The following is a 24,312-nucleotide window of genomic DNA, read 5'->3' as shown; positions in this document are numbered from 1 at the left end:
CGCCGCTATCTTTGTGCAGATAGCGGTCGCCAAATTAAAACTGTTCATGCGCTCCTCCTGTACAAAGATGGCAGCGGTCAGTGAATCATTTGGCTAATCCCGGCGACAGCATGGTCGCGACAGTATTCCACTGGTGGTACAACGCAAGAGGCTGCATACGGCGTATACAGTGTGTGTGTGTGGCGCGTACGGCATATACAGTGTGTGGTGAGTACGGCACTTACAGTGTGTGTTTGTGTCTGGTGTGTACGGCGTATACAGTGTTTCTGTGTGTGTGTGGTGTGACGGTGTTCCGCTGGTGGTACCGCGCAAGAGGCTGGTTCCATATTGAGACACCCATCACTTTGGTGTCCCAATATGGCAGTCGGTGAACTTCGGCCGCTTGGAATTCTGGGATCCGGACACATCTGGCCGGAACAGGATGTGAAGATATTACAAGGTAAGTATATATTAAGACACATTGTGACACCTCTGTGGTGTTTTTCTATTTGCAGCTACAGTAATACCCTCCTCATCACACTAACGCCTCCCAATACTTAGTGTAAATTTTACCAATAACATGAAGTACAATATGTCACGAAAAATCATTCTCATAATCAGTGGAATCTGTTAAAATGTTCCAGAGCTATAACTTCATAAATTGACACTGGTCAGAATTGTAAAATTTGGCTCAGTCATTAACCCCTTAACAACAGGGGTATTTTTGGTTTTGCATCTTCATTTTTTGATCCCTTTCTTCTGAGAGCCATAACTTTTTAATTTTTTTGATCAAAATGGCCATGTGAGGGCTTGTTTTTTGTGAGACTAGTTGTACTTTTGAACGACACCATTGGATTTACCATGTCGTGTAACAAAAAAATGAGAAAAAAATTCCTAGTGCCGCGAAATTGCAAAAAAAGTGCAATCCCACACTTTTTTTTGTTTGGCTTTTTTGCTAGGTTCACTATATGGTAAAACTGACCTGCCATTATGATTCCCATGTCATAGACACCAAACATGTCTACGTTTTTTTTGTCTAAGTGGTGAAAAAAAATTCCAAAGTGGGTAAAAAAAAAAAGTTGCCATTTTCCGAGACCTGCAGCGTCTCCATTTTTCAGGAACTGGGCCCGGCTAAGGGCTTATTTTTTTAGTGCTAATCTGACGTTTTTAATGATATCATTTTGGTGCAGATACGTTATTTTGATTACCCGTTATTGCATTTTATTGCAATGTTGCAGCGACCAAAAAAACCTAATTCTAATGTTTTGAATTTTTTTCTCACTACACCGTTTACCGATTTGATTATTTTTTTTTATATTGATAGATTGGGCGATTCTGAATGCGGCAATACCAAATAAGTGTATATTTGATTTTTTTTCTTGTTTTTTTTGAATGGGGTAAAAGGGGGGTAATATTTTTAAAAACATTTTTTTTACTTTTTACATGCTTCAATAACCTCCATGGGAGACTAGAATCTGCACTTGTCTGATCGCCTCTAAAACATAGAGCAGGGCTGCAGCCCTGCTCTATGTATCAGAAATGCTCATTTGCTATGAATGCCGACCACTAGGTGGTGCTCATAGCAATTATTATTAGTATTTATTATTATAGCGCCATTTATTCCATGGCGCTTTACATGTGAGGAGGGGTATACATAATAAAAACAGGTACAATAATCTTGAACAATACAAGTCACAACTGGTACAGGAGGAGAGAGGACCCTGCCCGTGAGGGCTAACAATATACAAGGGATGGGTGAGGATACAATAGGTGAGGATAGAGCTGGTCGTGCAGTGATTTGGTCGATCGGTGGTTACTGCAGGTTGTAGGCTTGCCGGAAGAGGTAGGTCTTCAGGTTCTTTTTGAAGGTTTCGATGGTAGGTAAGAGTCTGATATGTTGTGGTAGAGAGTTCCATAGTAGGGGTGATGTGCGAGAGAAATCTTGTATACGATTGTGGGAAGAGGAGATAAGAGGGGAGTACAGAAGGAGATCTTGTGAGGATCAGAGGTTGCATGCAGGAAAGTACCGGGAGACGAGGTCACAGATGTATGGAGGAGACAGGTTGTGGATGGCTTTGTATGTCATGGTTAGGCTTTGTTCTGGAGTCTCTGGGTAATGGGGAGCCAGTGAAGGGATTGACAAAGGGGAGAGGCCGGGGAATAGCGGGGGGACAGGTGGATTAGTCAGGCAGCAGAGTTTAGAATAGATTGGAGGGGTGCGAGAGTGTTAAGGTACCGTCACACTAAGCGACGCTGCAGCGATACCGACAATGATCTGGATCGCTGCAGCGTCGCTGTTTGGTCGCTGGAGAGCTGTCACACAGACAGCTCTCCATTGACCAACGATGCCGGTAACCAGGGTAAACATCGGGTTACTAAGCGCAGGGCCGCGCTTAGTAACCCGATGTTTACCCTGGTTACCATCGTTAAAGTAAAAAAAACAACCACTACATACTTACCTACCGCTGTCTGTCCCCGGCGCTCTGCTTCTCTGCTCTGGCTGTGAGCTCTGCTTTCCGGCTGCCCGGCGCTCACCCGATGTTTACCCTGGTTACCAGCAAAGACATCGCTGAATCGGCGTCACACACGCCGATTCAGCGATGTCAGCGGGAGAGCCAGCGACGAAATAAAGTCCTGGCCTTTCTGCCCCGACCAGTGATATCACAGCAGGGGCCTGATCGCTGCTGCGTGTCACACTGGATGATATCGCTATCCAGGACGCTGCAACGTCACGGATCGCTAGCGATATTGTCCAGTGTGACGGTACCTTAAGAGGGGAGGCCACAGAGCAGGTTACAGTAGTCGAGGCGGGAGATGATGAGGGCATGGACTAGGGTTTTTGCAGATTCTTGGTTTAGGAATGTACGGATCCATGAAATATTTTTGAGTTGAAGGCGGCAGGAAGTAGAAAGGGCTTGTATATGCGGTTTGAAGGAGAGATCAGTGTCAAGGATTACCCTGAGACAGCAAGCTTGTGGGAATGGGGAGAGTGGGCAGCCATTTACTGTAATGGATAGGTTTGTGATAGATTCAGTAATGACAGCCACAGGGGTCTCCTCCTGACCCCGGGTTGTCATGCCAACCCGTCGGTGACCCACGGTCATGTGACACAGGCGCCGATGTGAGGAGGGAATGACATGCTTCCTGCGCATCCATGTTAAATACCGCTGTCAGTGTTTGACAGCAGCATTTAAAATGTTAACAGCCGCGGGTGAATCATGATTTCACCGGCGGCTGTACAGGGCATATGTCAGCTGATCAGATCATCTGTCATGTCCCAGAAAAGGTGTAGGTTTACCACTGGAGGGGTTAAGGTCAAAATTGGCTCAGTCACTAAAGGGTTAAACCTTCTAACTACAATGTTTGTAAATGCAAACAAACTTTTTACATACAGACCAAGAAATAACAGTATCATACCTCACTCCCCCAGTGATCCATAGTTCTCATGAAGTTGTTATAATCCAATAAAACCAGAGGATTATAGGCTGGTGGAGAAGTTTCTTGAAATTTGTATGATTTACCCTGAAAATAAAGATGCATTGACATATTTTTTTATCATTATGAAAGGTAAGTAAAAATGTTCTATGGTTTGACATATATACAATGTAGCCAAGCTCTGACTAGGGACACACTCAGTTTTCTCCCACTGTTTGGCACATACACTCAAGAGCAGTGGCTCACCGCCTATAGCAGAAGGTCTGGTCTGAAACGCGCGTCGGGGTTTGGCGCTGTGGTCTGTACACACAGCAGCTACTTGGTATGTACCCGCACATACATAGGTGCCTTACTGTACATCATGAGCATTCCATGACTTCCACCACAGGCTACCTACTGATATGATGCCACCATGGCAAGTTACCCTTCTAAGGACTTTTTTCCTTACTATCCTCTAGATACATTTACAACTTTGAATTTGACTATATTATTTACTCCTTATAACATCTTGGTTAGCTTTTACCTATATGTCTATACCATAGGTCCTGTGGTCATACATCTTGTGTATCAATCAAGGCTTCTCTGCACTTTCATTTTCTGCAGCAGTGTTCTATTGTTTACCCCTTATTATATGTGTACTTCCTTATGCTGCTGGCACATTGCACTTTATTGATACGTTCAGAGGTATGATACTATTGTATTTAATATCTGCTGCTGTGTTGTCCTACTGAGCCGCCCGCCTGGGCCGTGGGGTACTTAAAGGGGATGTCACGATGGCTGTGACCCGGTCCATGGCCCTGGGCGTGCAATTAAAGGGGAAGGTCTTTAAGGGATTGTGAGTAAAGTCTATTGTTCGTGACTCCACCTGTGGTGTTCGGTCAGTGGGAACCGACGCTGCTTAAAGGGGTCCTCTGGGGTGGTCATATGCAGCAAGATGGTGATGCTTCCCACAGGTGAAGCGGGGTCCTGTCATGATCCCAATGGCAGGGGATCACAAAAGGACAAGCACAAAAACAAAACAAGCTCTAGGGTGATGGAACCTGAGCTGACCGCGATCCTGAACCTAAACACACAACTAGCAGTAGCCGGGGAACGTGCCTACGATGATTCCTAGACGTCTCGCGCCAGCCGAAGGATTAACTTCCCCTATAAGAAGAAACACAGACCTCACTTGCCTCCAGAGAAACACCCCACAGAAATAGCAGCCCCCCACATGTAATAACGGTGAAATGAGAGGAAAGCACATACGTAGTTATGAAAATAGAATCAGCAAAAATGAGGCCCGCTAAAGCTAGATAGCAGAGGATACAAAAGTGAACTGCGCGGTCAGCGAAAAACCCTTCAAAAAACCATCCTGAAATTACTTGAACTCATGTGCCAACTCATGGAACATGAGGAGTAATTTCAGCCCACTAGAGCAACCAGCAGCAAGGAATCACATATCTGCAAGCTGGACTAAGACAAAAATTAAGCAAAACGTGGAACAGGAAAATCAAAACTTAGCTTGTCCTGAAGATAACAGACGCAGGGAGCAGAGGTAAAAAGACACGCTGATTACATTGATAGCCGGCGAGGAAATGACAAAAAAGCCAGGTTAAATAGGAAACTCCCATAACCTGATGGAACAGGTGGACACCAGAGACCGCAGAGAACACAAGTCACCCAGTACCATCACTAACCACCAGAGGGAGCCCAAAAACAGAACTCACAACAGGGTCCCCAGGGCTTCCCAAGTGTATGGCAAGATGGTGTAAGCCGATAAATGAGCAAAGAACGAGGACATAGGTTTGCAAAGTCTGTACCTAGTTTACTGATGGTAGTAGTAGTCCTCAGTCCATGGTACCAAGTGCAGGGTAGCTGTGGTCCAGCCGGCTTGGAGGCAATAGGAGATCCCTTTCCCAGGTGAGGTCCGTGAGCCTTTCCTATTTGCGCTGTTTAGTTGGTTAGGTCCCTGCCGCTTGAAGCTCAGTGCAAGTCCCCTCTCTCCTGTCCTAAGACAGATGTCTGTACTATAGGCAGTTTGAGCCTGTTTATAGGGACTCTATCATGCCCCGGGCTCTAAAGTTACTGCTTCACCTCAGACTTGATGCAGGCAATTGACATACAGTCCTATGCTCTCCAGTTCTGCTAAGTGTCGTAGAGTCCCACTATAGCCTTGGGATCCTGGTACCCGGTTCTGCGCTCTGGCTCCCAGGGTGTCCTTCCACTGTTCCCCTGCTGAGCCTCTTCCTCCTCTGTGCTTCTTCCCTCTAAGCTCCTCCACAATTCAACTCTCCTTCTGCTTCTCACTCTTTCCAGGGGTAGCAGCTCCCTCGTGGCTGCTTGGCCCCTACGTCTGCTCCAGACATCCTTCTGCTCTCCTGGAGACCAACTGTCTCCCTCCACTGTCTCCCTCAGGCTATCTAGCTCCTCCTCCAGACCAGGATACAAAGTGTAAGGAAGCTCCCCTGAATCCGGGTCCTGAGCTCCCCCTTCTGGCCTAGATTCAGATGTGTTGAATACGAGTGCCTTACCTGATAGAAAGAATCTCCCTTGCCTCCAAGTGTGATATTACCCTCCCCGAAAGGAAGGCAGCATCACTGCAACAACCGGTTACCTGGGGTCAAGACAAAAAGTCCTCAAGAATAAATTACTAACCCAGAAACATGGAAAACACCTTATATTTTTGTGTACACCCATTGAACTGTTCTATTCGGGGCAAAAAAATAAAATATTGAAGTGACAAAAAATTTTTTTTATCTTAAGTACAAATTTTTATTAATTCATACAAAAACAGTATTATGCTAAAATTCAGAAACAAGGTACTGGAAAAAAACGAGGTCCCTCTATAAATTAACCATTCTTTTATATAAATATTATCTACATGCACATATTAAGATGTATTAAACAATCCATCCAAAATACATATTTTAATCAAGCCAAAAATGCCTAATACTGTGATTTATGGATGTTAGACTGTCATAATTACAAATAAACGCTAGATGGCACTCTTGTTATATTTTACTGGATTACCCGTGTTACTAATACCGATCTATATACAAATACTTTATATCATATAGTGAAGCTTTCACAAGCAAATATATCACAAGTCTGCCGTTCCAAGAGGATCATATAAATAAATACACATACCAATGACAAGCATCTAATAGAAAGTAAAGTTTACCGTTTAAATCGCTGTAATCCAGAAAATGCCACTGGTGGAATATAGAGGACCTCGCGCCCCGACGCGCGTGTTTCGCCCAGCTTCTTCCGGGGGCGTGTGATAAATAATTTTCCAGTACCTTGTTTCTGAATTTTAGCATAATACTGTTTTTGTATGAATTAGGCCGGCTTCACACTTGCGAGTTTTACGGACGTAAGAGCGCAGAAACTATGTCCGTAAAACTCGCAAAAAATACGGCACAATTATTCTCTATGCCCCTGCTCCTATCTGCCGTATTTTACTGATCAGTATTATACGGCTTTCTACGGCCGTACAAAATCACAGCATGCTGCGTTTGTCACCGTACTGCGCAAGAAATACGCCAATGAAAGTCTATGGAAGCGTGAAAAATACGGATTTCACACGGACAAGCATTGTGACTTGCGAGAAATACGCAGCGCTTTTAGAGAGAAAAGCCGGTAATTCAGTGCGGTGTACAGTAAAATCACACTGACAGCTTACAGTCCAATAGGTAGAATAAATGTGTACACATAGAATAGGTATATATATATATATATGTCAGTGAGACACATATATGTATATATATTACTATTTATTCCAGCGCTATACAGCTTGAAAGTCGGTAATTCAATTACCGGCTTTTTCTTTCTCCTTCCTAAAACCCGACATGATTTGAGACATGGTTTACATACAGTAAACCATGTCTTCTCTCCATTTTTTTTGCAGATTCCACACTACTAATGTCAGTAGAGTGTATCTGCAAAATTTGGCCGTTCTAGCTCTTAAAATAAAGGGTTAAATGGCGGAAAAAATTGGCGTGGGCTCCCGCGCAATTTTCTCCGCCAGAGTAGTAAAGCCAGTGACTGAGGGCAGATATTAATAGCCTGGAGAGGGTCCACGGTTATTGGCCCCCCCCTGGCTAAAAATATCTGCCCCCAGCCACCCCAGAAAAGGCACATCTGGAAGATGCGCCTATTCTGGCACTTGGCCACTCTCTTCCCATTCCCGTGTAGCGGTGGGATATGGGGTAATGAAGGGTTAATGCCACCTTGCTATTGTAAGGTGACATTAAGCCTAATTAATAATGGAGAGGCGTCAATTATGACACCTATCCATTATTAATCCAATTGAATGAAAGGGTTAAATAAAACACAAACACATTATTTAAAATTATTTTAATGAAATAAAAACAATGGTTGTTGGAGTATTTTATTCTACGCCCAATCCAATCACTGAAGACCCTCGTTCTGTGAAAGAAAAAACATAATAAACCAACAATATACTTACCCTCCGCAGATCTGTAACGTCCAACGATGTAAATCCTTCTGAAGGGGTTAAAACATTTTGCAGCAAGGAGCTTTGCTAATGCAGGCTGCTCCTCGCTGCAAAACCCCGGGGAATGAGTCTAAATATAGATCAATGAGCTATATTTAGCTTCATTTGCGGTGAGGCGCCCTCTGCTGGATGTTCATAGATCGTGGGAAATTTCCTAGAAAGCTCCCAGGCTACACGGGAGTGGGAAGAGAGTGGCCAAGTGCCAGAATAGGCGCATCTTCCAGATGTGCCTTTTCTGGGGTGGCTGGGGGCAGATATTTTTAGCCAGGGGGGGGCCAATAACCGTGGACCCTCTCCAGGCTATTAATATCTGCCCTCAGTCACTGGCTTTACTACTCTGGCGGAGAAAATTGCGCGGGAGCCCACGCCAATTTTTTCCGCCATTTAACCCTTTATTTTAAGAGCTAGAACGGCCAAATTTTGCAGATACACACTACTAACATTAGCAGTGTGGAATATGCAAAAAAAATGGAGAGAAGACATGGTTTACTGTATGTAAACCATGTCTCAAATCATGTCGGGTTTTAAGAAGGAGAAAGAAAAAGCCGGTAATTGAATTACCGGCTTTCAAGCTGTATAGCGCTAGAATAAATATTAATATATATATACATATATGTGTCTAATGACATATATATATATATATATATATATATATATATATATATAGACAGTATATATATATTTTTCTTTCTTTTTGGGACACATGGATCATTTCTATAGCGGTATGTTGGTTTTGCAAGCCTGCGAGAAAACCACGCAGTACGGATGCCATACGGATTACATACGGAGGATGCCATGCGCAAAAAACGCTGACACACCCTGCCTACGGAGGAGCTACGGACCACTATTTTCGGGACATTTCAGCGTATTACGGCCGTAATATATGGACCGTATTTTCATACGCTGAGTGTGAAGCCGGCCTTAATACAAATTTGTATTTAAGATAATAAATTTTTGTTGTCACTTCAATATTTTATTCTTTTGCCCCAAATAAAACAGATCAATCGGTTACCTGGGGTGTTGCACTACTTTCCTAAGTATTTTTAGACATATTTTATATCTATTGTTTGCATGCGCATCCGGTGCCACGTCTCGCCCATGTACTTGTTAATAAAGGCATTTCATTTATATTCTTTTTATTGTCTTGTTATCTATCTATTCCATCGTGCCTCGGCTCTCTTTCCCCTTTGGTTTCTCCTGTTAATCCGAGTGGTTCCATTCTTTGTCCATACCGACACTAATAAATATTTATATTTTGATACATATAACACATCTGGTGTTTTGTTCCTTTGCACATTTATGTTCAATCTATAATATAACGCTGGGAGCGTCACTCTGTCCGAAGCCTCTATAGACTGCGCAAGCGCAAGCGCCGGCGCAGTCTGGGCCTCACAGAGCGACGCTCCCGGGAGATCGCGGTGTGCGTTCACACTGAACACACACCGCGATCTCCACCGCAGAAGCAGGGACCGCCAGGAGGGTGAGTATCGGCCTATATTCACCTGTCCCCGTTCCATCGCTGAGCGGCGCCATCTTCCCGGTCTTCGGTCTGTGGCCTTCAGTTCAGAGGGCGCGATGACGCGCTTAATGCGCGCCGGCGCCGCCCTCTGACTGAACAGTCACAGCCAGGAGACCGGGAAGATGGCGGCGCTCAGCGATGGAACGCCGGACAGGTGAGTATAGTAAGTGCTGGGGGGCCTGAGCTGGCGGCGATACCGGCACCTGACCCCCACAGCGCGCCGGTGTCCCCGCCTGCTCAGGCCCCCCAGCACTCGGCGCCGAGCGGGTCAGAGGCAGTATGGGGACGCAGGATGGAGCAGCACATAAGGATGGGGACGCAGGATGGAGCAGCACATAAGGATGGGGACGCAGGATGGAGCAGCACATAACAGTATGGGGACGCAGGATGGAGCAGGACATAAGGATGGGGACGCAGGATGGAGCAGCACATAAGGATGGGGACGCAGGATGGAGCAGCACATAAGGATGGGGACGCAGGATGGAGCAGCACATAAGGATGGGGACGCAGGATGCAGCAGCACATAAGGATGGGGACGCAGGATGGAGCAGCACATAACAGTATGGGGACGCAGGATGGAGCAGCACATAAGGATGGGGATGCGGGATGGAGCAGCACATAAGGATGGGGACGCAGGATGGAGCAGCACATAAGGATGGGGACGCAGGATGCAGCAGCACATAAGGATGGGGACGCAGGATGGAGCAGCACATAACAGTATGGGGACGCAGGATGGAGCAGGACATAAGGATTGGGACGCAGGATGGAGCAGGACATAAGGATGGGGACGCAGGATGGAGCAGCACATAAGAATGGGGACGCAGGATGGAGCAGCACATAACAGTATGGGGACGCAGGATGGAGCAGGACATAAGGATGGGGACGCAGGATGGAGCAGCACATAAGGATGGGGACGCAGGATGGAGCAGCACATAAGGATGGGGACGCAGGATGGAGCAGCACATAAGGATGGGGACGCAGGATGCAGCAGCACATAAGGATGGGGACGCAGGATGGAGCAGGACATAAGGATGGGGACGCAGGATGCAGCAGCACATAAGGATGGGGACGCAGGATGGAGCAGCACATAAGGATGGGGACACAGGATGCAGCAGCACATAAGGATGGGGACGCAGGATGGAGCAGCACATAACAGTATGGGGACGCAGGATGGAGCAGGACATAAGGATGGGGACGCAGGATGGAGCAGCACATAAGGATGGGGGCGCAGGATGGAGCAGCACATAAGGATGGGGACGCAGGATGGAGCAGCACATAACAGTATGGGGACGCAGGATGGAGCAGGACATAAGGATGGGGACGCAGGATGGAGCAGGACATAAGGATGGGGACGCAGGATGGAGCAGCACATAAGGATGGAGACGCAGGATGGAGCAGCACATAAGGATGGGGACGCAGGATGGAGCAGCACATAAGGATGGGGACGCAGGATGGAGCAGCACATAACAGTATGGGGACGCAGGATAGAGCAGCACATAAGGATGGGGATGCAGGATGGAGCAGCACATAAGGATGGGGACGCAGGATGCAGCAGCACATAAGGATGGGGACGCAGGATGGAGCAGGACATAAGGATGGGGACGCAGGATGGAGCAGCACATAACAGTATGGGGACGCAGGATGGAGCAGGACATAAGGATGGGGACGCAGGATGGAGCAGCACATAACAGTATGGGGACGCAGGATGGAGCAGGACATAAGGATGGGGACGCAGGATGGAGCAGCACATAAGGATGGGGACGCAGGATGGAGCAGCACATAAGGATGGGGACGCAGGATGGAGCAGCACATAACAGTATGGGGACGCAGGATGGAGCAGGACATAAGGATGGGGACGCAGGATGGAGCAGCACATAAGGAGGGGGACGCAGGATGGAGCAGCAAATAAGGATGGGGACGCAGGATGGAGCAGCACATAACAGTATGGGGACGCAGGATGGAGCAGCACATAAGGATGGGGACGCAGGATGGAGCAGCACATAAGGATGGGGACGCAGGATGGAGCAGCACATAAGGATGGGGACGCAGGATGCAGCAGCACATAAGGATGGGGACACAGGATGCAGCAGCACATAAGGATGGGGACGCAGGATGCAGCAGCACATAAGGGTGGGGACGCAGGATGCAGCAGCGCATGACAGGATGGGGACGCAGGATGCAGCAGCACATAAGGATGGGGACGCAGGATGCAGCAGCGCATGACAGGATGGGGACGCATGATGGAGCAGCGCATGACAGGATGGGGACGCAGGATGGAGCAGCACATGACAGGATGGGGACGCAGGATGGGAGCAGCGCATCACAGGATGGGAGCAGCGCATCACAGGATGGGGACGCAGGATGGGAGCAGCGCATGACAGGATGGGGACGCAGGATGGGAGCAGCGCATGACAGGAAAGGGAACGCAGGATGGAGCAGCGCATGACAGGATGGGGACACAGGATGGAGCAGCACATGACAGGATGGGAACGCAGGATGGAGCAGCGCATGACAGGATGGGGACGCAGGATGGAGCAGCACATGACAGGATGGGGACGCAGGATGGAGCAGCACATACCATGATGGAGACAATATACCAATATAAATGCTCGCCACCCGGGCGTTCAATAGCTAGTACTATATATAGAGGAACTGTGTGGACTATCATAAGGGGGCTTTGGGGCCATCATATTCCATATATTGAGCTATAGGGACATGATACTATATATAGAGGGGCTGTGGGATCGTCATACTATATATAAGGTTCTGTGGGGGACATAATATCTGTAATAATGATTTGTGGAGACCATCATCTAATATATAAAGCTGAATGTGTGTATGTGTGTATGTGTGTATGTATGTCCGGGATTGGCATCTGCACCGTCGTAGCTACAGCCACAAAATTTTGCACAGTCACACGTCTGGACCCCGAGAGCGTCATAGGCTATGTTGTGAGGTGAAATTTTAACCCCGCGCGTTCCAATTCACCAAACAATTTTTCCCCTATCTACATAATGGGGAAAAAAGTGAAAGGAAAAGTGTTGGAGGCGTCGAAGCTACAGCCACAAAATTTTGCACAGTCACATGTCTGGACCCCGAGAGCGTCATAGGCTATGTTGTGAGGCGAAATTTTAACCCCGCGCGTTCCAATTCACCAAACAATTTTGCCCCTATCTACATAATGGGGAAAAAAGTGAAAGGAAAAGTGTTGGAGGCGTCGAAGCTACAGCCACAAAATTTTGCAAAGTCACATGTCTGGACCCCGAGAGCATCATAGGCTATGTTGTGAGGCGATATTTTAACCCCGCGTGTTCCAATTCACCAAACAATTTTGCCCCTATCTACATAATGGGGAAAAAGGTGAAAGGAAAAGTGTTGGAGGCGTCGAAACTACAGCCACCAAATCTTGCACAGTCACACGTCTGGACCCTGAGAGCGTCATAGGCTATGTTGTGAGGTGAAATTTTAACCCCGCGCTTTCCAATTCACCAAACTATTTTGCCCCTATCTACATAATGGGGAAAAAGTGAAAGGAAAAGTGATGGAGGCGTCGCAGCTACAGCCACAAAATTTTGCAGTCACACGTCTGGACCCTGAGAGCGTCATAGGCTATGTTGTGAGGTGAAATTTTAACCCCGTGCTTTCCAATTCACCAAACAATTTTGCCCCTATCTACATAATGGGTAAAAATGAAAGGAAAAGTGTTGGAGGCAAATTGACAGCTGCCAGATGTGAACAAGGGGGACGTAAAGAGTGAGAGCGATGGCGCCAAAGAGTATATACCGTACAGTTGCTAAGGTGGGGTCCCGACATGGGATACTCACCACACACGGGGATATGAACACACACACAAAATGCGCCACACACTACCACGTGCTTGAACACATATCACCCTCAGCACACATTTCACCACACATTCTCCAACCTCGCCACATAAAAGTCGAAACACAAAAGTCGCCGCTCAAAACTCGCCACGCGCAGAACTCGCCACATGCAAAAACTAGGCTCTTGCAAAACTCGCCACAAGTGCAAAACTCACCTCATGGAAAACTCGCCACACGCAAAACTTGCACACGCGGAAAAATTGCCACATGCACAAAAGTTGCAACACATGCAAAATTTGCCTCACACAAAACTTGCACATACTCAAAAGGCACCACACAAAACTCGCCAGGCGCAAAACTCGCATTGCGCAAAACTTGCTGCACACAAGTTGCTACACTAACCTGTCACATGCAACTCGACACACAAAAAGTTGCTACACGCATGTTGCCACACAAAACTCATCTCACAAAAGTCGCTACATGCATGTCGCCACACGCAACTCAACACACACAACTTGACAAACGAAACTCGCCCTAAAACACACACAAGTCTGGTCTTATCCTTCAAAAATAAAAATCTGGTTAATAAGCAGACAAACTACAACAAATGTACCATATAGGAAATACGGCAGCTGTCAGTCACATGACCTGTCTATTATGTGTATGTGTGAGCTAATATATACTGCCAGGGGGAGGGCTTCCTGTTGGCTGGGGATTTATCAGGCTGCCAATTTAGCTTACAAATACTGAGGTAAAAATACTGAGCAAATAACGTGTGAACGAGGTCTAATACAGGAGGAGATGACACACAGATATATACTATATACAGGAGAGATGACACACAGGTATATACTATATAGAGGAGGAGATGACATACAGGTACATATATATACAGGAGGAGATGACATACATGTATATACTATATACAGGAGGAGATGACACACAGGTATATACTATATACAGGAGCAGATGACCTACAGGTATATACTATATACAGGAGGAGATGACATACAGGTATATGCTATATATAAAAGATGACATGCAGGTATATACTATATACAGGAGGAGATGACACACAGATATATACTATATACAGGGGAGATGACTGTTATGGCTGGCAATCAGGCAACACAGCGTGCAGTAATCAGCGCACATACAGAGATCTGGCAATAACCCAAAACAATAGGACGAGCTCTGAGACGTGGAATCTCTGTAGACTGCAGTACCTGATCTATCCTCACACAACTGGAAGCAGCAGTGGATTGCGCCTATCAACTACCTATGCAACTCGGCACTGCCTGAGGAGCTGACTAGCCTGAAGATAGAAATACAAGCCTGACTTACCTCAGAGAAATACCCCAAAGGAATAGGCAGCCCCCCACATATAATGACTGTTAGCAAGATGAAAAGACAAACGTAGGAATGAAATAGATTCAGCAAAGTGAGGCCCGATATTCTAGACAGAGCGAGGATAGCAAAGAGAACTATGCAGTCTACAAAAAACCCTAAAACGAAAACCACGCAAAGGGGCAAAAAGACCCACCGTGCCGAACTAACAGCACGGCGGTGCACCCCTTTGCTTCTCAGAGCTTCCAGCAAAAGATAATAACAAGCTGGACAGAAAAAACAGAAAACAAACTAGAAGCACTTATCTAGCAGAGCAGCAGGCCCAAGGAAAGATGCAGTAGCTCAGATCCAACACTGGAACATTGACAAGGAGCAAGGAAGACAGACTCAGGTGGAGCTAAATAGCAAGGCAGCCAACGAGCTCACCAAAACACCTGAGGGAGGAAGCCCAGAGACTGCAATACCACTTGTGACCACAGAAGTGAACTCAGCCACAGAATTCACAACAGTACCCCCCCCTTGAGGAGGGGTCACCGAACCCTCACCAGAACCCCCAGGCCGACCAGGATGAGCCACATGAAAGGCACAAACAAGATCTGGGGCATGGACATCAGAGGCAAAAACCCAGGAATTATCTTCCTGAGCATAACCCTTCCATTTGACCAGATACTGGAGTTTCCGTCTAGAGACACGAGAATCCAAAATCTTCTCCACAATATACTCCAATTCCCCCTCCACCAAAACAGGGGCAGGAGGCTCCACAGATGGAACCATAGGTGCCACGTATCTCCTCAACAACGACCTATGGAATACATTACGTATGGAAAAGGAGTCTGGGAGGGTCAGACGAAAAGACACCGGATTGAGAATCTCAGAAATCCTATACGGACCAATAAAACGAGGTTTAAATTTAGGAGAGGAAACCTTCATAGGTATATGACGAGAAGATAACCAAACCAGATCCCCAACACGAAGTCGGGGTCCCACACGGCGTCTGCGATTAGCGAAAAGCTGAGCCTTCTCCTGGGACAAGGTCAAATTGTCCACTACCTGAGTCCAGATCTGCTGCAACCTGTCCACCACATAATCCACACCAGGACAGTCCGAAGACTCAACCTGTCCTGAAGAGAAACGAGGATGGAACCCAGAATTGCAGAAAAATGGAGAGACCAAGGTAGCCGAGCTGGCCCGATTATTAAGGGCGAACTCAGCCAACGGCAAAAATGACACCCAATCATCCTGGTCAGCGGAAACAAAACATCTCAGATATGTTTCCAAGGTCTGATTGGTTCGTTCGGTCTGGCCATTAGTCTGAGGATGGAAGGCCGAGGAAAAAGATAGGTCAATGCCCATCCTACCACAAAAGGCTCGCCAGAACCTCGAGACAAACTGGGAACCTCTGTCAGAAACAATATTCTCAGGAATGCCATGTAAACGAACCACATGCTGGAAGAACAAAGGCACCAAATCAGAGGAGGAAGGCAATTTAACCAAGGGCACCAGATGGACCATTTTAGAAAAGCGATCACAGACCACCCAAATGACAGACATCTTTTGAGAAACGGGAAGGTCAGAAATGAAATCCATCGAAATATGTGTCCAAGGCCTCTTCGGGACCGGCAAGGGCAAAAGCAACCCACTGGCACGTGAACAGCAGGGCTTAGCCCTAGCACAAATTCCACAGGACTGCACAAAAGCACGCACATCCCGTGACAGAGATGGCCACCAGAAGGATCTAGCAACCAACTCCCTGGTACCAAAGATTCCTGGATGACCGGCCAGCACCGAACAATGAAGTTCAGAGATAACTTTACTAGTCCACCTATCAGGGACGAACAGTTTCTCGGCCGGACAACGATCAGGTTTATTAGCCTGAAATTTCTGCAACACTCTCCGCAAATCAGGGGAGATGGCAGACACAATGACTCCTTCCTTGAGGATACTCGCCGGCTCAGATAACCCCGGAGAGTCGGGCACAAAACTCCTAGACAGAGCATCCGCCTTCACATTTTTAGAGCCCGGAAGGTATGAAATCGCAAAATCAAAACGAGCAAAAAATAACGACCAACGGGCCTGTCTAGGATTCAAGCGCTTGGCAGACTCAAGATAAGTAAGGTTCTTATGATCAGTCAAAACCACCACGCGATGCTTAGCACCCTCAAGCCAATGACGCCACTCCTCGAATGCCCACTTCATGGCCAGCAACTCTCGGTTGCCCACATCATAATTACGCTCAGCAGCAGAAAATTTCCTGGAAAAGAAAGCACATGGTTTGAACACTGAGCAACCAGAACCTCTCTGTGACAAAACCGCCCCTGCACCAATCTCAGAAGCATCAACCTCGACCTGGAACGGAAGAGAAACATCAGGTTGACACAACACAGGGGCACAGCAAAAACGACGCTTCAACTCCTGAAAAGCTTCCACGGCAGCAGAAGACCAATTAACCAAATCAGCACCCTTCTTGGTCAAATCGGTCAATGGTCTGGCAATGCTAGAAAAATTACAGATGAAGCGACGATAAAAATTAGCAAAGCCCAGGAATTTCTGCAAACTTTTTAGAGATGTCGGCTGAGTCCAATCCTGGATGGCCTGAACCTTAACCGGATCCATCTCGATAGTAGAAGGGGAAAAGATGAACCCCAAAAATGAAACTTTCTGCACACCGAAGAGACACTTTGATCCCTTCACGAACAAGGAATTAGCACGCAGTACCTGGAAAACCATTCTGACTTGCTTCACATGAGACTCCCAATCATCTGAGAAGATCAAAATGTCATCCAAGTAAACAATCAAGAATTTATCCAGATACTCACGGAAAATGTCATGCATAAAAGACTGAAAAACAGATGGAGCATTGGCAAGTCCGAACGGCATCACCAGATACTCAAAATGACCCTCGGGCGTATTAAATGCCGTTTTCCATTCATCTCCCTGCCTGATTCTCACCAGATTATACGCACCACGAAGATCAATCTTAGTAAACCAACTAGCCCCCTTAATCCGAGCAAACAAGTCAGAAATCAATGGCAAGGGATACTGAAACTTAACAGTGATCTTATTAAGAAGGCGGTAATCAATACACGGTCTTAGCGAACCATCCTTCTTGGCTACAAAAAAGAACCCTGCTCCCAATGGTGACGACGATGGGCGAATATGTCCCTTCTCCAGGGACTCCTTCACATAACTGCGCATAGCGGTGTGTTCAGGTACGGACAAATTAAATAAACGACCCTTAGGGAATTTACTACCAGGAATCAAATCGATAGCACAATCACAATTCCTATGCGGAGGAAGGGCATCAGACTTGGACTCTTCAAATACATCCTGAAAGTCCGACAAGAACTCTGGGATGTCAGAAGGAATGGATGACGAAATAGACAAAAATGGAACATCACCATGTACTCCCTGACAACCCCAGCTGGTTACCGACATAGAGTTCCAATCCAATACTGGATTATGGGTTTGTAGCCATGGCAACCCCAACACGACCACATCATGCAAATTATGCAGTACCAAAAAGCGAATAACTTCCTGATGTGCAGGAGCCATGCACATGGTCAGCTGGGCCCAGTACTGAGGCTTATTCTTGGCCAGAGGTGTAGCATCAATTCCTCTCAACGGAATAGGACACCGCAAAGGCTCCAAGAAAAATCCACAACGTTTAGCATAATCCAAATCCATCAGATTCAGGGCAGCGCCTGAATCCACAAACGCCATGACAGAATATGATGACAAAGAGCACATTAAGGTAATGGACAAAAGGAATTTGGACTGTACAGTACCAATAACGGCAGAGCTATCGAACCGCCTAGTGCGTTTAGGACAATTAGAAATAGCATGAGTAGAATCACCACAATAGAAACACAGTCTGTTCAGACGTCTGTGTTCGTGCCGTTCTACTTTAGTCATAGTCCTGTCGCACTGCATAGGCTCAGGCTTACTCTCAGACAATACCGCCAGATGGTGCACAGATTTACGCTCGCGCAAGCGACGACCGATCTGAATGGCCAAGGACATAGACTCATTCAAACCAGCAGGCATAGGAAATCCCACCATTACATCCTTAAGAGCTTCAGAGAGACCCTTTCTGAACAAAGCCGCTAGTGCAGATTCATTCCACAGAGTGAGTACTGACCATTTTCTAAATTTCTGACAATATACTTCTACATCATCCTGACCCTGGCATAAAGCCAGCAGATTTTTCTCAGCTTGATCCACTGAATTAGGCTCATCGTAAAGCAATCCCAGCGCCTGGAAAAATGCATCAACATTACTCAATGCAGAATCTCCTGATGCAAGAGAAAACGCCCAGTCCTGTGGGTCGCCGCGCAAAAAAGAAATAATAATCAAAACCTGTTGAATAGGATTACCAGAAGAATGAGGTTTCAAGGCCAAAAATAGCTTACAATTATTTCTGAAGCTCAGGAACTTAGTTCTGTCACCAAAAAACAAATCAGGAATCGGAATTCTTGGTTCTAGCATCGATTTCTGATCAATAGTATCTTGAATCTTTTGTACATTTACAACGAGATTATCCATTGAGGAGCACAGAGCCTGAATATCCATGTCCACAGCTGTGTCCTGAAGCACTCTAATGTCTAGGGGAAAAAAAAGACTGAAGACAGAGCTAAGAAAAAAAAATGATGTCAGGATTTCTTTTTTCCCTCTATTGGAAATCATTGAATGGCTCCTTGTACTGTTATGGCTGGCAATCAGGCAACACAGCGTGCAGTAATCAGCGCACATACAGAGATCTGGCAATAACCCAAAACAATAGGACGAGCTCTGAGACGTGGAATCTCTGTAGACTGCAGTACCTGATCTATCCTCACACAACTGGAAGCAGCAGTGGATTGCGCCTATCAACTACCTATGCAACTCGGCACTGCCTGAGGAGCTGACTAGCCTGAAGATAGAAATACAAGCCTGACTTACCTCAGAGAAATACCCCAAAGGAATAGGCAGCCCCCCACATATAATGACTGTTAGCAAGATGAAAAGACAAACGTAGGAATGAAATAGATTCAGCAAAGTGAGGCCCGATATTCTAGACAGAGCGAGGATAGCAAAGAGAACTATGCAGTCTACAAAAAACCCTAAAACGAAAACCACGCAAAGGGGCAAAAAGACCCACCGTGCCGAACTAACAGCACGGCGGTGCACCCCTTTGCTTCTCAGAGCTTCCAGCAAAAGATAATAACAAGCTGGACAGAAAAAACAGAAAACAAACTAGAAGCACTTATCTAGCAGAGCAGCAGGCCCAAGGAAAGATGCAGTAGCTCAGATCCAACACTGGAACATTGACAAGGAGCAAGGAAGACAGACTCAGGTGGAGCTAAATAGCAAGGCAGCCAACGAGCTCACCAAAACACCTGAGGGAGGAAGCCCAGAGACTGCAATACCACTTGTGACCACAGAAGTGAACTCAGCCACAGAATTCACAACAGATGACACACAGGTATATACTATATACAGGAGGAGATGACATACAGGTATATACTATATATAGAAGGAGATGACATTCAGGTATATACTATATATAGGGGAGATGACACACAGCAGGTATATAATATATACAGGGGAGATGACATACAGGTATATACTATATACAGGAGATGACATACAGATGTATACTATATATAAGGGAGATGACAAACATGTATATACTGAGGTGATGAGGTGAAAATGAGAGGTGTGAGGTGAAAATGAAAAGGTGTGAGTGCAAAATGAGAGGAGTGAGGAAAAATAATGGAGTGATCAGAAAATGACAGATGTGAGGTTGAAATGACAAGTGTTAGGGGGGAATGAGAGGAGTGAGGGAGAAAATGAGAGATGTGAGGGAGAAAATGAGAGATGTGAGGGGGAAAATGAAAGATGTGATTGGGAAAATGAGAGGCGTGATGGGAAAATAAGAGAAGTGAGGTGCTATAACTAACCACAGATATTTACTATGCCCAGGCAACGCCGGGCTCTTCAGCTAGTATTATATATAGGGGATTGCTGAGACATCATACTATTTGTGGGGAGCTTTGGGCACCTTCATACTATATATAGGAAACTGTAGAGCTTCATACTATATATAGTGGGGCAGTTATGACATAATACTATATATAGGGAGCTGTTGGGGCATCATATTGTATATAGGCATCTCTGTAGTGATTTTACTATAAACAGGGAACTCTGGGATGCTCAATGTATAATAAGTAGCTTTGGGGCCGTTATATTGTTTATAGGAAGCAGTAGGGCCATCATACTGTATATACAGAGCTGTGTGGGAACTAAGAGGACATTATTTGATGTAAATGGGGCATTATTATTTTGGATTGGGGCATTCTGGTTCCATTATTTTTTCAGGGGGGCATTGCTAACTTTAAGTGGACACTCAAGGGTATTTGTTGCTGGAAGTGGGCACTTGGGATATTATATTCTTCAAGCCTCCTTACCTTGACAAGCCAGAGCTGGTATGTCACTCTCCACAAGGAGAAACCTTACCCCTTAGACCTCAGTCCAGAGCCTCTCACCTAGCCAAATTAGTTCTCATGCTTCGCACTGACGAGGGCCAACAGCCCGAAACACCGTGTCTGCAAATTGAGATATTGATTTGGCTTTTATCCTAAGTCATATTGCACGACTCGTTAAAGGGTTGATTGTGACTTATAAGATCGCTACTTCCAACAGGTGGCGCTATAGAGTCCTCTTTTTCTCTGAAGAGGCAATTTGCATATATCCTTCAAAGGAGCATACGAGGCCTTATTACTTTCTAGGTAGTACAGTAGGGGCATTAAAACTTTCTATAGGACACCATTTAATTTTTTGGGGGACACAATTTTTTAAATATTGGGATAACTGTTCCATGCTGCAGGTGCACACAGACTGGGGAGGTTTTATTAGGTTGGGACTAGATGGGGACAGTGCTGGAAATGTGAAAAGTCAAATGTGTCTTTGTAGTAATCTCTGCATCTCTTCGTGGCTGGAAGAAGAAGTCTGAACTAGATAGAAAGACTGGAAAAGCATGTGATCTGTATTAGATTCACTGTGTAGTGGTAATGGTAGGGGACGTTGTGTAGCCATATTATTTTGACCTTTTGTGTTAGTAATTTTGATCATATTGGTATTTGTATAGTGTATTTTTGGTTAGCAACAGTGGTGTACTGTACTTACATATGGATCCTCTTTTAAATGATGGGATGGTCATATGGGGAGACACACACTTTAGGGCTTGGGCCCCTGATAATTTAGGACCTGAGCAATGTCTATGGAAAGCACTAAACATTAAATTGGATCTTACAATATGTTCATGCCTGCATAATATCATGCGTGTATAAAGACAAAAGTAACTACCTAACTGCTTGCTTACAATTATAACCCATGAGTTGAATATGCTAAGATGCAAAGCACCTCTTTTCCAATGTCCGCTTGTTATGAATATGATAACATTATACAATGATACTTATTGCCATTGCTTGTCTTACTTTTGTATGCTGAAGGAGATGACCATTTAAATATACTTTATACGTCTCCACGCCGAGTTCTTTTGCCATCCGTAATAAACGATTTTGTGCCGGTCCCACATAAGCACCTCCAACGTCCACATATTGAACTTCCTTGTTCTTAAAAAAAAGAGGATAAAATAGTAAAGTTTACTTTAGCAAACTCATAATTTATCACACAAAGGTATGTTCATATATGGGATTGTTTAATAATATTTTTCAGCATGTAAAACAAGTATGGATGTATTCACATACAGCAAATTAGAGCAGACGTGAATCTGAAAATCCGTTCCATTCATCTGAATTTTGATTTTTGCAGATCCAGCTCAGATGAGTCAATAACAGATATTAATTCGACAAATGTGCAACATGTGAATTCACCCCTTATTTGTTTTTTGTTTTTTTCAGAGAATTATGGCATATTCACAATATATTCCATAAAAGTATGGTAATTGCAGACCACACCAATAGGATCCTCTTGTATCTTAAGAACTGGGTCCTGTCAATCGCTTCTGTCAGTAGAAATTATTAGGAATTCCTATACAAATTAATGGAGTTAGCCAGAAATTAAAATGCCTACCGCCTCTCAAGTGACCGTGGTGCGCGTCAGTGCCCATTTCTAAAAATTGATGCAAGTCTCGTTGGCGACACCAGCAACTGCTATTTATTCACGATTTATCCTGTGGACTTGCTATGAAAGGTAGAGATGGGAATACAAGGTGTATCGTACATTACTGTAAATAAATATTATACTTGTGAAGGAGAGAGTTGTTGGTCTCAAGCTCTTTGCTCTGAATACCTTTCTTCATATACCTTTTGTTAGGAAGTTATAAGGGTTAAAATTTCACCAGCGATTTCTCATTTTTATAACACCATTTTTTTTAGGGACCAAATCACATTTGAAGTCAGTTTGAGGGGTCTATATGATAGAAAATACCCCAAAATGACACCATTCTAAAAACTGCACTTCCCAGGGTGCTCAAAACCACATTCAAAAAGTTTATTAACCCTTCAGGTGCTTCACAGGAATTTTTGGAATGTTTAAAAAAAATAACATTTAACTTTTTTCACAAAAAAATTACTTCAGATACAATTTGTTTTATTTTACCAAGGGTAACAGGATAAATTGGATGCCAAAAGTTATTGTACAATTTGTCCTGAGTACACTGATACCCCATATGTGGGGGTAAACCACTGTATGGGCTCATAGCAGAGCTCGGAAGGGAAGGAGTGCCGTTTGACTTTTCAAAGCAAAATTGGCTGGAATTGAGATCGGACGACATGTCACATTTGGAGAGCCCCTGATGTGTCTAAACAGTAGAAACCCTCCACTAGTGACACCATTTTGGAAAGTAGACCCCCTAAGGAACGTATCTAGGTGTGTGTTGAGCACTTTGAGCCCCCAAGTGCTTCACAGAATTTAAAATGTAGAGTGATAAAAATAAAAAATCTTTTAAAATTTTTTATTTTCCCAAGGGTAACAGGAGAAATTGAACCCCAAAACTTCTTGTGCAATTTGTCCTGAGTGCGCTGATACCCCATATGTGGGGTAAACCACTGTTTGGGCAGAGCTTAGAAAGGAAGAAGCACCATTTGACTTTTTCAATGCAGAATTGGATGGAATTTAAATCAGGAGGCATGTCGCGTTTGGAGAGCCCCTGATGTGCCTAAACAGTGGAAATCCCACAATTCTAACTCCTAACCCCAACACACCTCTTACTCTAATCCAAACCCTAACCCTAATCCCAACCCTAACCCTAATCTTAACCGTAATCCTAACTTTATCCCCAGCCCTAACACTAACTTTAGCCCCAACCCTAACCCGAACTTTAGCCCTAGCCCTAATGGGATAATGGAAATAAATACATTTTTTAACCCCTTCCCGACCTTTGACGCATACGCTGCGTCATGAAAGTCGGTGCCATTCCGACCCATGACGCAGCATATGCGTCATGGAAAGATCGCGTCCCTGCAGGCCAGGTGAAAGGGTTAACTCCCATTTCACCTGATCTGCAGGGACAGGGGGAGTGGTAGTTTAGCCCAGGTGGGGTGGCTTCACCCCCCCCCCCCCCCCCCGTGGCTACGATCGCTCTGATTGGCTGTTGAAAGTGAAACTGCCAATCAGAGCGATTTGTAATATTTCACCTATTATAACTGGTGAAATATTACAATCCAGCCATGGCCGATGCTGCAATATCATCGGCCATGGCTGGAAAC

The 24,312-nt window shown here is 45.4% G+C and overlaps 1 protein-coding gene across 2 annotated transcripts in view; it reads right to left on the bottom strand.

Moving 5' to 3' along the window:
- LOC138673069 (amine oxidase [flavin-containing] B-like) overlaps positions 1–24,312 on the bottom strand; it is a 160,905-nt gene that overhangs the window by 94,928 nt on the left and 41,665 nt on the right. Inside the window, exons 1-3 of one of the 2 annotated variants that reach the window (XM_069761651.1) lie at positions 22,078–22,212; positions 5,928–6,010; positions 3,397–3,501 (exon numbers count right to left, since the gene is read on the bottom strand). In XM_069761651.1, the coding sequence (XP_069617752.1) occupies positions 3,397–3,426 (30 nt within the window). In that variant the 5' untranslated portion in view covers positions 3,427–3,501; positions 5,928–6,010; positions 22,078–22,212. Of the gene's footprint in view, positions 1–3,396; positions 3,502–5,927; positions 6,011–22,077; positions 22,216–24,312 lie in introns of those variants that run through there. The other variant, XM_069761650.1, reaches the window with a different exon arrangement.

The sequence above is a fragment of the Ranitomeya imitator genome, chromosome 3 (genome assembly GCF_032444005.1).
Source record: "Ranitomeya imitator isolate aRanImi1 chromosome 3, aRanImi1.pri, whole genome shotgun sequence".
Classification (NCBI taxonomy): Eukaryota; Metazoa; Chordata; class Amphibia; order Anura; family Dendrobatidae; genus Ranitomeya; species Ranitomeya imitator.
Note: the sequence above shows the minus strand (reverse complement) of the source record. Positions and strands in the feature narration are given on the sequence as shown.